This window comes from Eptatretus burgeri, chromosome 3, assembly GCF_056783735.1.
Source record: "Eptatretus burgeri isolate ZD-2024b chromosome 3, Ebu_testis_v1, whole genome shotgun sequence".
NCBI lineage: Eukaryota > Metazoa > Chordata > Myxini > Myxiniformes > Myxinidae > Eptatretus > Eptatretus burgeri.
The window spans coordinates 16,749,913-16,764,150 of record NC_140963.1 but is presented as its reverse complement, the minus strand read 5'-3'; the positions used below and the strand labels follow the sequence as shown (position 1 = coordinate 16,764,150).

General features: G+C 39.0%; 1 protein-coding gene across 2 annotated transcripts in view; it reads left to right on the top strand.

Moving 5' to 3' along the window:
- The window catches only part of LOC147029453 (1-phosphatidylinositol 4,5-bisphosphate phosphodiesterase delta-4-like), a 79,561-nt gene that overhangs the window by 50,968 nt on the left and 14,355 nt on the right, over positions 1 to 14,238 (top strand). For both annotated transcript variants that reach the window (XM_085872508.1, XM_085872507.1), the window contains exons 3-7: positions 1,785 to 2,042; positions 3,892 to 3,992; positions 4,291 to 4,534; positions 9,516 to 9,717; positions 13,388 to 13,532. In XM_085872508.1, the coding sequence (XP_085728634.1) occupies positions 1,785 to 2,042; positions 3,892 to 3,992; positions 4,291 to 4,534; positions 9,516 to 9,717; positions 13,388 to 13,532 (950 nt within the window). The remainder of the gene's footprint in view (positions 1 to 1,784; positions 2,043 to 3,891; positions 3,993 to 4,290; positions 4,535 to 9,515; positions 9,718 to 13,387; positions 13,533 to 14,238) is intronic.

Here is a 14,238-nt window from a genome sequence, read left to right as displayed (position 1 = left end):
GGATGGATTCATCAGACCGGATTCTGAAATCGTAACAATATATTTATAATGGCACTCACAGGCCAAACAATTCCCACTCCCCCCCCCATGCCCCCACCCCACCCCTCCTCCCACCCACCCACCCATTCCCCCCCTCCTCCCAAACATGATTAACAGTAAATATCATAATTTTAAACTTACTCTGTGCCTCGACAAGCTCCAGATATGACCTTCCCATCGGTGTTAAAAATCACGAAGGTTTGATTAGAACACACTATCTTCAGCCTTTCATGGGCCCACATCGCTCGGAGTTTATGCAATACGAACTGCAACAGATTACCTTTTTATATGAGTTGATCAGAAAGTTCTCCAACTGTTCCGTTGTTCAGAGGCACACCCCTTTCTCACATGCTTACAAGTACTTTTGGCTTCTTTTAAGGTTTTTTACCTTCGCAAACTTTGTTGCGAAGGTTATGTTTTGATCGCTGTGTATTTATTTATTTATTTGTGAATATGTGTGTTTGTTTGTTTGTTTGTTATTCGCATAACTCCAAAAGCATTGAACTGAATCGCAGCAAATTTGGTGGGATGATTTGTTATTATCCGAGGATCATTTGATTAGACTTTGGGAGCGATCGGGTCAAAGGTCAAGGTCATGAAAAGGTCAAAATTGTCTTTTTACCATAGCACGGTCAATTTGTATCGAATTTGCATGCAACTAATGCCAAAATGTTCAGAATTCAATGCCCCATCTTGTGATATGTGACATGACACAATGACGTAATAACCCTTATTAGCGGTTGGGAGTCAAAGGTCAGGGGGGGTCACGACATTGCAAAATGTGCGGTTTTAGTCATAACACGGTCAATTCTTATCCGATTTTCATGAAACCAACACCAAAATGTTGACTGTTCTGTTCCCCACACTCTAATACCAATTACAAAATTAAGAGTACAAAGGTCAAGGTTGAGGTCATGAAAAGGTCAAAATCGTCATTTTGCCATAGTGCGGTCGATTTGTATCCAATTTGCATGCAACCAATGCCAAAATGTTGTGCATTCAATGCCCAATCTTGTGATGTACGATATGACACAGGAAATTTAATGTTTTTAAGCCATCATAACACATATGAGATGGCAGATGTGGTATGGGATTAAATACCCTCATAATCAACGGTTTCTGGGGGTGGGGGAGGGCAAAATGTAGCGTTGGCGAAGGTATGCGCTCTACTGAGTGCCCGTTCTAGTTTTTTTTTTTTTTTAGTCATTTCATTCTTCAATCCTTATCTGGGAGGCATGAAAGATGTCCAGACCGCATCAATCTATTATTTTTTTTACAAGGGGTTTCTGGATGTGTGCTGAGCAAATCCGGGCGGATTACGTCATTTTGAAATTTGCATGGTGTCGGTGGTTTAACCTTTTGCAACCGACGCATGGATTTATCCCTTATGTTAATGCAATTTCGTTCTTGGAACACTTCGTGCATTGAACAATTTTGGGAAGATTGTGTCATCTTGCGTGATGCATGTCTTGCTCTTGATCTTGCCACTATTTTGCACTGTTTCAAGGTGGCTGTTCTAGCATTGTAGACTTTATAATTTTTAAACTAATTTTTAAGTACATTGGGTCTGATACATTACGGTGTTTTCTTGTTGGGGGTGGGGAAAGCATGGATTTTGTTGTTTTTTTTTTTGCTAAAAGAAAGGTACAAATTGGTTCTTTGGAATTGTTTGCATTTATGTTCAGAATTCTGGTACATTGAATAATGTCATGTTCAAACCTCGAGCTGTTCCTTGGATGTATCAGACAGGATTCAGGACTTGATTGATGTGCAGGATGGGTGCCAGACTGATTCATTGCGCCAGCTTGTTGAGAAAAACACAACAGATGCTGGGAAAGGGAAGGAAGCAGCACTGGATGACAGGGCTTTTTCATTGATCTTTAGCGGGAACCAGAAAACGCTCAGCGTGATTGCCCCTTCGAAGGAAAATGCCCAACACTGGATAAACGGCCTGCGTTGCCTTTCTGGAACAATCCAGCAAAATTCTGCTCTGGCAGAATCGTATCCACACCTTAACCTCTGTTAGAAAATGTTGAAATGCGTCGAAGGTGGATTTGAAAGGTGTTTTTAAAATTGGTGAAATGATGTCATGCTATATCAAACCAGTGATGTCAAATCAATTTGAAAAAGCATTTGTGAAGATGTGCATACAATTAATTATTATAGACAAACAAACTCTTAGCATTGTCAGCTGCCGTATTGGATGTATGGTACTATATGAGTCCATAAGATAATTGTAACGTGACTGAGTCTGATCCTAAAGGACCTGGGCCTTGTTATGCCAGAGTTAAACTTCACCAATTAGACTTGAGAATGGAGGCAAATTTGGTGGGCACAAACTAATGTTAACGTCAACGTTAACGTCGCCGTCACCAAGAATTTGGTGTGCTTATTTATCCCCAATGACTTCATCGTGATGGAGGCACGTCCATAAATTAATTTGAAATGGGGGGGGGGGGGCGGGCACAATCAACTTGATCCATTTCATATGCACGCACGCACACACACCTCGTTTGTTCATTTCTGTTCCTCATAAATCAATCATAAAAACGGAAAAACTTTGGACCTCTGTATCTCCGAAACCGCACGAAGGAAAAAATTTAAACTTGGCAAACGGGAAGTACTCCTCGTGGGGAATGAGTGTGATGGTTTTTTTTTTAATGATATCATAGGTGCCCTCGTTATGAAATCATAACTGCATTTGTAAAACGCTACATCCGATCAGTGTGAAAAATTTGAGGGTCATCTTGGGATGATGAAATGGTCCAGAAATTTTTTTGATGATGTCATCGGTCACATGATTCAGCAGCTATATTGTTTTTTTGTTGTTGGTTTTTTTTAAACCTTCAAAAAATTTTTTTCTCTGAAATGGCTGAAAAGATCGAGGTGAAACTTTACACATATGACCGCCTATCCATGAGGAACAAAAGAGTCACTCACATATTTGATATCGTAGGTCACATGGTTTGGCAGCCATATTGGATATACCTGAAAACCTATGAAAATACACCACTCAAAAGAAATCCTGGCAAGGGTTTCTAATCTCTGATCGCTCTTTTTCTTGTTATTTTTCAATCACTTTTTCAAAAGGAGATAATTCTTCAGTACAAAACCAAAATAAATTTTGCCATGTGTTTTCTGAACCATGTCTGTCCATTTCGATTTAATTTACTGGGATTTTTCATCATCAGAAAAAATAACCTCGTTATTTATTTTCATTATTCAAATCATCAAAATAATGTCGTGTATAATAAGATCCGGTCGGTGTCTGTGTGTAATTTTTGCATCTCCTCCCAAACCACGGGTTGCACAAAATTTAAAATGGCATCATATTAATCGCCGAGCACCCGGGCAGTGCGGGTCAAGCAAAAATAGATTTGGACAGAAACATTTTCATTATTAACATCAATAAATGTTCAGACAAAGCAAGTTTGAACTATACTTTGCATGGGTAGGTGACGAGTCTTGGTTCTGCTAATTGGCAGCAGTCTTCACCATTGAGAGATGGGGCCAAAAACGATATGTCGCATGATATTTCAAAAAGTTGTGGACAGATTATGACAAAACTTGGTGGATGTGTTGGGTAAGTGACAACAACAAGCCAATTCGATTGTATTTAAGGTCTGGATCCAGATCCGGACTATCATTGTGATACAAAACATAAACTGTTCAGCCTGGTGGAAGTATGCACTCTACCGAGTGCCTTTCTAGTTCAACATCAAAAAGTTAGGCCTACAAACAATGCAACAAAATGTGGAGTTAGAGTCACGTGGTTGCTCGTATAAAAGGATGCTTTGTCTCTCTGTTTGACGCGTTAATATTTCATTGTATTCTTTGACCTTTTATTCATGTCTCCAAATATTGGAGATACAGAGGAAATGAGCTTCGAGGACGTTCAGAAAGCTTTGACATTTCTGAATGCCGACAAGGAGCAAACATGGAATCTATTCCAGGTGAGACTCTTCTTGTCTTGGAGTATCATGATGGGTTAGGCTTATTTGATGAATCACTTTTGCATTTTCTTCTTCAAAAAAGATGTATCGTTTCGATTTTGAGAATATTGTACAGTGAAACCGGTCTCATCCCGAGGTTCCACATAATTGTTTTTACCTGAAGGAATTTTCGTAATTGGAAACTTTCTGTTTTGTCGTAACATTTGTTGTGACATTAACAAATGTCACTTGAAATTGTGTTGATGTTTCCTGTCTAACGGCAAACTTTCAAATCTGTCCTTCCCCTCACTTCCCTGAGAAATTGGATGAGAAAAAAAGGGGGACGCTCAAGAAAAAACAGTTTAAGCAGCTGTTCGAAGAGTTGAAAAGGCGAGAAGACCTAGAAGAGCTGTTTGATGGCTTTATTAAAAAGACCAGTGTGGAACAAAGCAATCTGAGCTATGAAGAGTTTTCAAGTTTCCTGAGCGAGGAGCAGGGAGAGGAATCTGGAGGCACCGACTTGGTAGCAAGAATGTTGGAGAAGTACGAGTCCTTTGAGAACGGTGAGCTTTATGTGGATACTGGGCACCAATAAGCTTTCCTAATTTACTGAATATATCAAGAAAAACTAAAAATGCTGATACGGTCAGTCATCTGCTTCCCTTTGCATGCCTTCATTCATGCTTCCCATTCATTACTGTACAGGTACAGCTTTAAACATTCTTGACACCCACACCAAATTTAAGCAGTTTTGATGATATTTCAACAAATGCAATGACCGCAGTTCTACAAATGTAACTGATGCACATCTACAAATGTAACTGATGCACATCATCAAACGTAACTGATGCACATCTACAAATGTAACTGATGTACATCTACAAATGTAACTGATGCACATCTACAAATGTAACTGATGCACATCTACAAATGTAACTGATGCACATCTACAAACGTAACTGATGCACATCTACAAACGTAACTGATGCACATCTACAAACGTAACTGATGCACATCTACAAACGTAACTTATGCACATCTACAAACGTAACTGATGCACATCTACAAACGTAACTGATGCACATCTACAAATGTAACTGATGCACATCTACAAACGTAACTGCCACAGTTCTATATAGAAGGGGTTTCTTAAATGAATGGTTTAAAAGCGTTTTTATTAGTCTTATCACTTGCAAGCACAAATACCTGTCCCTAGTGACACACAAAGTTTATGTTAATCTATCAATTTAAATTATTTAATGGACTTTAAAATTTTTTAATTGTGTTTCACTCTTGGTTTCACTCATAGGCCATGAGCTAGACCCAGTAATTTTTAGCCACCAGTACTATCCAAGGAGAATAATACTCATCATAGTTTTTGGCAGGGAATACATCTCGATAGTCAGAAACTATGTGATAGCATTGCATTGGTGATAGCCTTTTGTGTGTTATTAGCCGTTTAGTAACCCCATCCCAAAAGAAACTGTTCTGAAACCGTGTGTTTTTCTACCAAAATGTGTCAGACGATGGGGAAAGTTTAGATGAGGATATTGAAGAACTAGATAATGATAATGATTTTTAAATTCATCTTAAACATTTTATATCACTTACAATAAGTGCATATGATCAGAGATGTCTTAGAAATTATAAAGGACCTGTCTTTGGTTCATAAGACAATGTGTTTATCAGCAACACATTGGGCCGAGGTAATGGCCTTGTTAGTGTGGAACACCACATTTTTGTTTCTATTCTGTAATTTTATGCCCAACAACAGAAGATTGTTTGACTCATTCATTTCACCTTTGACTCATTCATCAGATTGCACATGATTAACCATCTTGCTCCTGTCTTATTGGTTTTTCTTGTGTCATTCGGGTGTTTGATACCTTCACATGTGCATTATTGAGTCTCTAAATCCCTGAAATTCTGTGTAGTTTGAGAGATTACAGGGAAAAAAACAGTCATCTTGTTCATGAACATGCTATCATTTACCTTTGTTTGATTCTTGGAAAGTATCCCTCAATAACAACAGTTGAAAATATCATGACATTGACCAAACTATATAAATCCATCCAAATTAGGTATTTTTTAATTTGGGTGGTGGGGTAACATTGTTTACTATACTGATCTGAACATACAACATACAAAAAATAAATTTAGATTTTTGGATTTCTTAATAAATTTGCTAAACACCCATGTAATTATATTGTTCCAGAACTTTTATTTACTTTCCACAGGAAATGATAGACAAATAATTTTCTAAAGGCGGTATGATTTATCACACAGGAAATAGACAACGATATATGTGTCACCAATGACATACCTTTCAATCTCGGCATGTTTAGCACTTTTTGTTGAGAAGTAAATGATCCTCGCAAAAGGTGAGACAAATTTCAATGTTAATGTTTGACTGATAAAAAAAATGTTGTTAAGTTGAAGTAGGATGTCTTTCCTTGTACTGGCCATTTTGCACAAAAGCTTATTTAAGGGAAGGCACATAAACAGGGTGATAACACACAAAAAGATACCACCAATGCAATACCATCACATATTTTACAACTCTAGGGTTGTATACCTTGCCAAAAATCACTGAGAATTATTCCCCCCAGATGGTACCGACCAACCCTACTGGCTCATGGACTATCAGAGCCAAAGCTCTGAGTTACTTTTCCCATCCACTGTTGTTGTGCAACAACAACAAAAACAACAACAACAACAACAACAGCACAATATATGTGCAACAACTGAGGGCTCAGTTTGTCTCATATGAGTTTAGAATATTCTTCTTGCAAAATAAAGTTTGGCATCAACATTATTCATGCCTGTTCTCCTGTCATTTCAAAAGTGAATGTTGAGCTTTGCACACGTGCTTTGTGAGCTTTCCATGAACGGGAGACAGACGACACACGGACAGACACCACAGTTCGCAATATATAGAAGATCACAAGTGGGTGTTTTATAGATTTTTGCTAAACCTCCACACTTTTTACTTTTGCTTCTTTCTGTCTTTACCAGTAGAAGTTTTTGTGGTTTAAACACCTTTGCACAGGTGTTAATGTGAAATAGTCCAAAATCCATGCAAAATTTACACCTGCCCCTTTTGAGTGATGGTCCATCATGATGTGTGTGGAAAGCTCTTCAATGGTGATGGTTAAATGAATGTGATGCTCATTCTCAATTTGTATCAGCCTTTGGTCAACAAGTGTGTCTGCTTATTAGGTTCACTTTTGATTGATCTCTTACTCTATTTCTATTACATGAGGCTATAATGACGGTCATTTGTGGGTTGTTTTGTTTGTGTGGGCTGTTGTGGGTTGTTTTGCTCCTACCAGGTTAACTTTTAAGCGTTTTCTTTGAAGTTGTAAATTCATTTTCTTTTTATTATTTTTTGTCATTATTTACTTTTATGCACAAGCATGATACATAACTATTTCTTTTGTCCACATTTTTCTGAAACCCAACTGGCATGTCTAATTATTGGGACACATTGTGTGTCTTATTCTGTGCGATGTAAGATTCATAACTCTGATGAGGCTTTCTGACTTTATTCAAACTCTATAATGAGTTATAAACTTTGTTTTCATGTTATGGAGGATCATGCTACAGTCTTCCTGGCTATTGCTTTCGTTTTCTTTTTTTCTTTTTCGACACTAGTTTCTTTGCTGAACTTCTTCACACTCCACTGAAATTGTTTTTGTAATATAGGTTGTTTGCATTTCCCATTTCAAACTGTTGTGCTGTGATGGTGATCCAATATTCATGAGCTCCCTTTGTGCTGACGTTTTATTCGCGCAAGTGCCATTTTTCAATCGTAAAGCAAGTTAAATAACTAATACCTGAAAAGTACGGGTTGCGCTGTCGGCGAGAGTGGGGAAGGGGAAACTTCATTACTTCGCGCACACGAAGCAAAAAGTAGGGTTAGGAAATTAGTCCATGTCTGTCTATCCGTCTGTCTGTAAGTGGCAGTATATGATCGAGGAACAACTTATTTAAATGGAATGTTTGAAATTGAATGTTATGTTTTGAACACAAATCAGAACATAAGGTGGAAAATAAACCTGTGACTTAGCAGTACTTTGGCTGTGAATTTGTCCCAGTTGTGCATGTCCAGAGAGGAGTGAGATAATTTTTTTTTCTCTGTCTATCTGTCTACCAGTCAAACAAAATTGAAAAGTAGAACGGCACTTGTAGAGCGCATAGTCTCACCTTGTGTGCTCATTCTGAACAAAAATGCCAACGTTAACTGAACATGCTACTCTTATGGCCCACTGCTATTAATGACCCATATACTCATATCATCCATGCATCATATTATGTCACGTGTATTCACATCATCCATGCACCCTATTATGTCACTTACATTGCCATTATCCATAGCTTTATTGTTTACTCATTGCTTATGAGGATATTTAACGACCACTTTTGTGCACCTTCAGGCTAAATTGCTTCAATGAAAATGAATATGAAAAAAATATTAAAAATGTATTCCCATGGCTAGTCGATCATATGTATGAAGTTTCACAGCAATCTGGTAAGCTGTTCTGGAGAAGAAGATTTTTTACATTTTTATATTCAATTCAATATGGCCACCAGACCACGTGACTGATGCCGTCATAAATTTAATTCTTCACTCACATCGGCTCATAGGTCAGATATTTGAAGTTTCAGGGTTTTTTGGATAAGGATTTTGATTCAACAAATTGTGGCTGGAATACCGCTTCACCGATTATGTCATCGTGATCACCCTATACACCCCCATGGTGAGTTGATGACAAATGCCAAATTTCAATTTTTTTTTTTCTTGAGCGGTTTCAGGAAGATGTCAAAATTTTTCCCTTCAATCCAATATGACTGCCATACCATGTGCCATATGAGTCAGAGTTATCAATAAAATATTATTCATCCTCTTATGTTTAAAGCTTTGCATCGATCAGACAAGCGGTTAAAGAGAAAACCATTTTAAAAGCGAAAACATATCGACATGGACACACACACATGTTGCAACAGTCTTGCATCCCCTTTGGAGAGAGACTAATCATTCCAAACAGGAAACTTTCTGTTTTTATCGACTTCAGAAAGGACATATGCAACTTCTTGTATGGAATGGTGTATTCGACACTGCATCATCGGCGGCAAACTTTCGGACTCAATTTATTCATACTACTTTTACAATCTTTATTTTATTTAAATTGAAATCTAAACTTGTACACTGTAGAACACAAATCACCTTTTTGTTACTTCCAAAACCCTTCTGTTTAGCAGTATTAGACATGTTAAATTGGGTGGTTTATAAGACTGCTTCACTTGTGCTAAACTTCCTGAATTTTTTTTTTTTTTAAAACAACGATCTTTAAAATTATTATTTCATTTAAATTGAAGTATGTACTTCAACACTGTGTTTTACAAACTCTCGAGTTGAATCCCTTTTTTTGACATTTTAAATGAGTAAAACTTGATTAAAACAATAACTTATTTTGCACTACTCTGTAATGTCAGGAATGTGTAAAATATAAATCATGACTGCACTCTCTTAATGTGTGACAGCAAAGCAAAACCGTATTCTTACACGGGATGCATTTATTGGATACCTCCTCTCTCCCGATGGGTCTGTCTTCAACGTGGAACATGCCAATGTCTACCAGGACATGAGCCAACCTCTAAATCACTACTTCATCTTCTCATCTCATAACACTTACCTGATGGAAGGCCAGCTCATTGGGAGCAGTCGCACCGATGCCTACTTGAAGTTTGTATAATTCTTGCATTTATTTATTTATTTATTTATTTATTTATTTAATGATTTCTGTTTGTGATTGTTTTAATCAATTATAATGATCTATCCCCATATTTGTTGCATTTATTTATCGTATTAATTTATTTTCACATTCATTTATTTAACTATTCTGTCATGCTGTATATGTAGAAACTAACCGTTGACCGGTGGTTTTCAACACGGGGCTCAATAATTGAATATCTTATGATGAGGAATTTTGGGTTGGTGTTGGCTTAATGGCCAGGGTGATGGGCTTGGGATCCGAGGGTCCTGAGTTCAAATCCTGTTCAGCTGTTGAATTAATACCAGGTGGGGTTAACTCGACCTGTTCATCTTTCTGAGGTCGGCAAAATGAGTTCCAGCATGCTGGTACACTGTGTCGGAGTGGTGACCCGTCCAGGATTGTGCCCAATAGCCAAGGAGACTGCTTGGGCAGCACCAACGCTCTGTACAGAGTATGGTCCCAATGGATGGATGGATATGGAAATTCTGACTAATTAACTTGATTTTTAACCTGAGAGTAATCTTTTACATATTTTTAAACCCTTACAGCAAATTTATGCTTTTTGATTCTTCATGGACCTCAATATGAAACTTTCTGAAGTACGAGGATTACTGACCTCTCTCTCTCAATAAAACATAAACTTGCCATTTGCGACACTTCTGCAGAATTTTGTCGGTCAATATGCAACTTTCAAAATGACGTATTAATGCTAAATGAGGCCTTTTGTTTGCGCATATACTCCATGTTTTCAGTGACTCAGGTCCGCTTGATGGGCACTTTTAACCTGCCATTGCTCATGAGAAATCTTTCATTCAAATGGTCTTTTTGACATAATTTTGAGCATTTTGACGAAAGAGTGGCAATTTCAAAATGGTTTACCAGAGTTGTTCTGGTCCTGAATGAAAATCTCTCACGGAAATATAGGAATTACGAGAAATATCTGTGGATGGGAGGTGTCTGGTTCCTAACATTTCTTGTTGGCACAAGTGAACAACTGCAGTGGATGCAACACGCACACGCACACACACACACACACACACACACACACACACACACACACACACACACACACACACACACACACACACACACACACACACACACACACGATGGCAAAACCCTATTTCCAGCTGTACGGTGGGCGAGACAAGAAGAAATAGTAATCCACCCATCGCCCCTGATTATGTTACCCCCCCCCACACACACACACACACACACACACACACACACACACACACACACACACACACACACACACACACACACACACACACACACACACACACACACACACACACACACACACACACACACACACACACACACACACAACATGTTGTCCTCCAGAAACAGAATAGCTGTTTTACTGGTACTACTAATTGTATTCTTGGATAATGCTTCCCCACATCAAATACTTTTCACTGATATATATATATATATATATATATATATATATATATATATATATATATATATATATATATATATATGTTGAAATAAAATGAACTAGCAGAGCCTACCTGTCACTTCTCTGACAGTCCAATTTGTCCTATTTGTCAAAAATTGCTATATTGGTCACGAGCATCACTTTGCGAACTCAAAACAGCCTCTGAGGACACGACCACATCGCTCATGTTACTTCCCTCATAAAGTTGTATCTTCACTTTGAGTTCGGAGTTTGTAGCTTCCACCTCCTCTCCCATCCCCCTCACCTCGGCCTGACGTCCCTTGCTGCTAGAAATGTTTCCCTCACACGATATCCCCGGCTCCCTCTGGTTATTATTTTTCCCACTTTGACAGGTCCCTGGAATTTGCGTGAGAAGGAGAAAGGGCGCAAGACCAATTTACCCTTGCATAGAGTGCTTTAATCCCTCCACCACCACCCTCTTCCTCATCCTCACATCCCTCTCTCCTCTCCCTTTGCCCTCCATTCGTCCTGATGTCCCTTCCCGCGAGAAATGTCTCACACACGACGACAGGCCTTGACAGGCCCCTCAGTTTTTGGGGATGTAGGGAGAAGGGAAGGAGGACAAATTTACCTGTGCAAAGAATGCTTTAAGCTCAGCATTGCCCAGGTAAAAAAGGAAATTGTAATACCCTCTGCCACCACCACCTGGCTGCCCCCCTTCCACCCCTTCCACACCCCCGCGTGAGGGTGTGAACACATCACCTATGTTACTCCACACACAAAGTTGTATTTATTCCCTGAGTTTGGAGTTTGTAACTTAAAAGATGTTGCGTGCATAAGGAACAGAGAGAGAGAGAGGGCGAGAGGGAGAGAGGGATATACATACACAGACACACAGAGTGGTGTTTATTTACTGCATATAGATTGTTGTCCTGCACCGGATCAGAAAATGAAATGTTAATGAATACTCACAAAACACCTTTTTACAAGACTTTTTGACACTTTACTTTGATCAGAGTTTCTTGGTTTACCATGAGCTGTCATTTATTTTGAATGAATACATCATGTCGGGCATGGTCTCCAGGAAATTTCGACTCATCATCCTATGATGGTCCAAGTGTATTTGTTGCACCTCCAGTAGTATACAACATACGAAGACATTGCATGCCATGTCGTGAAGCAGACCTCACAATCGTGGGCCTGAATCTGTGTCCCTTCTTGCACTTATTGATATTGGGATATTATACACTATGTATAGATGGAGGAGCAGAATTACCAAGTTGATGCAACTTGTGCATATTGAGCAACAACATTCTGAGATTGAGTTTCTTTGAGTTCAGATCTGAATTTGCTGATATTATTCTCCAATCTGATGTTGAGGGAGCTTTTCCATAGAATTATGATGAGGTGCTGCCAAATCACTAACATAAACAAAAAAACTTATCATTTTCTGAAAAGCTATTACCTGCTGCGACGCATTGTCATATGAGTAGAGTGCTGCCTGCAACAACAGACACATGCAGAACGACAATGGCACTCGGTAGAGCACATACCTCCACCAAGGCTGAACAGTTTACGTTTTTTATCCCACTGATAGGCTGGATCTGCATCCGGATCTGAACCAAAAATCTAATCGGCTTGTCCTTGTCACACACCCGACTCATCCACCACGTTTCATCTGAATCCGTCCGTAACGTTTTAAGATATCGTGCTATGTATCATTTTTTGGCCCTATCGCTCAATGGTGAAGAATCACTTTTAAAAAAATTCCAGTATTCGGATCTGGATCGCCACCAAAATCGAAACAATTCGTCCTTGTCACACACCCAACCTGTCCACCAAATTTCTTCCAAATCCATCCATAGCTTTTTTGAGATATCGTGCTCTGAAAACATAACCTCCGTCGACCTTCGGTGGCGGAGGTAATCATGGCGTCTGCTATTTTCGTGCTGAAAGTGAATTGTAAGAATGCGTCAAAATGGCACAAACAGGATCAATTTGGCAATGCTGCTTTCAGTCTTAACAGTTTGAAGGTTTCCGGCAGAAATTATGTGTTATGGGAAATAATCTCATGTCTATTGATGACCCTGTTGACCCTGTTGATGCTCTTCGAGAGGTTTGTTGAAATAAATTTTGACTTCAAAAGTGTTTTTTTTTTTTTTTAAATCAGTGATATCATGAACTTCCACACGTTTGGAGAAATGAACTTCTTTTTCACCTCTGCCAAACAGGGCATTCCATGCAGGCTGCCGCTGTGTGGAGCTCGATTGTCAGGATGGCAAGGATGGTGAGCCTGTGATTTATCATGGCTGCACGTTCACTTCGGAAGTGCCTTTCAAGGCCGTTTTGGAAATCATCATGCAGGAGGCTTTCAGGGTGAATCATTTTTTTTTTCTCTCTGTTTTTACAATACCCAAAGTGACTATAACTCGATGAAAACACTTTTATTCACACAAGAATAATTAATAAAATGCTCCGAACTTTATTTTCTGCCAATGCCTATAATGGTAGTCAAAGCATACATAGTCCAACTTTCGTTACTTCTGATTGGCCAATTAATTGTGTATGACATACATTTGTAGATGTGAACATTGGGTATCACACCGACAAACTAAAACTTGCAAGTAGTTTATTTGGACAAACAAAATGCTGTACTGCATACATTTCATATTGTCGATCCATTTGATGTTGTTTTTTTTTTTCCTCAATTAAGGTTGTTGCTCAGAATTTCCTCCAAATCTCGTGTATCCAACCCATCCCGTTCTGTCCCCCCATCCAACCCCCTCGTACCCACTGTTGACTGTACTTTGCATCCTTCTCACCTGAGAAGGTAGAGAAAGTTCTGTTCGGCCTTGACCTTACTTCGGTCCAGATCCAGGTCCAGACGGCACCAGTGCCCATGTTTTGGAATCCTCCTCTGACATTGTTTCTTCCCCTTCGTCTGCCCTATTTGGTCTCTCCTCCTTTGGCGACCTCCCATCGGCATGGAAGTCAGGAAACATCACTCCCATCCACAAAAATGGAGCAAAAACACAACTATCACTCCCTTCCCACAAAAGAGTGCAACAGCAGTTCCTATGAA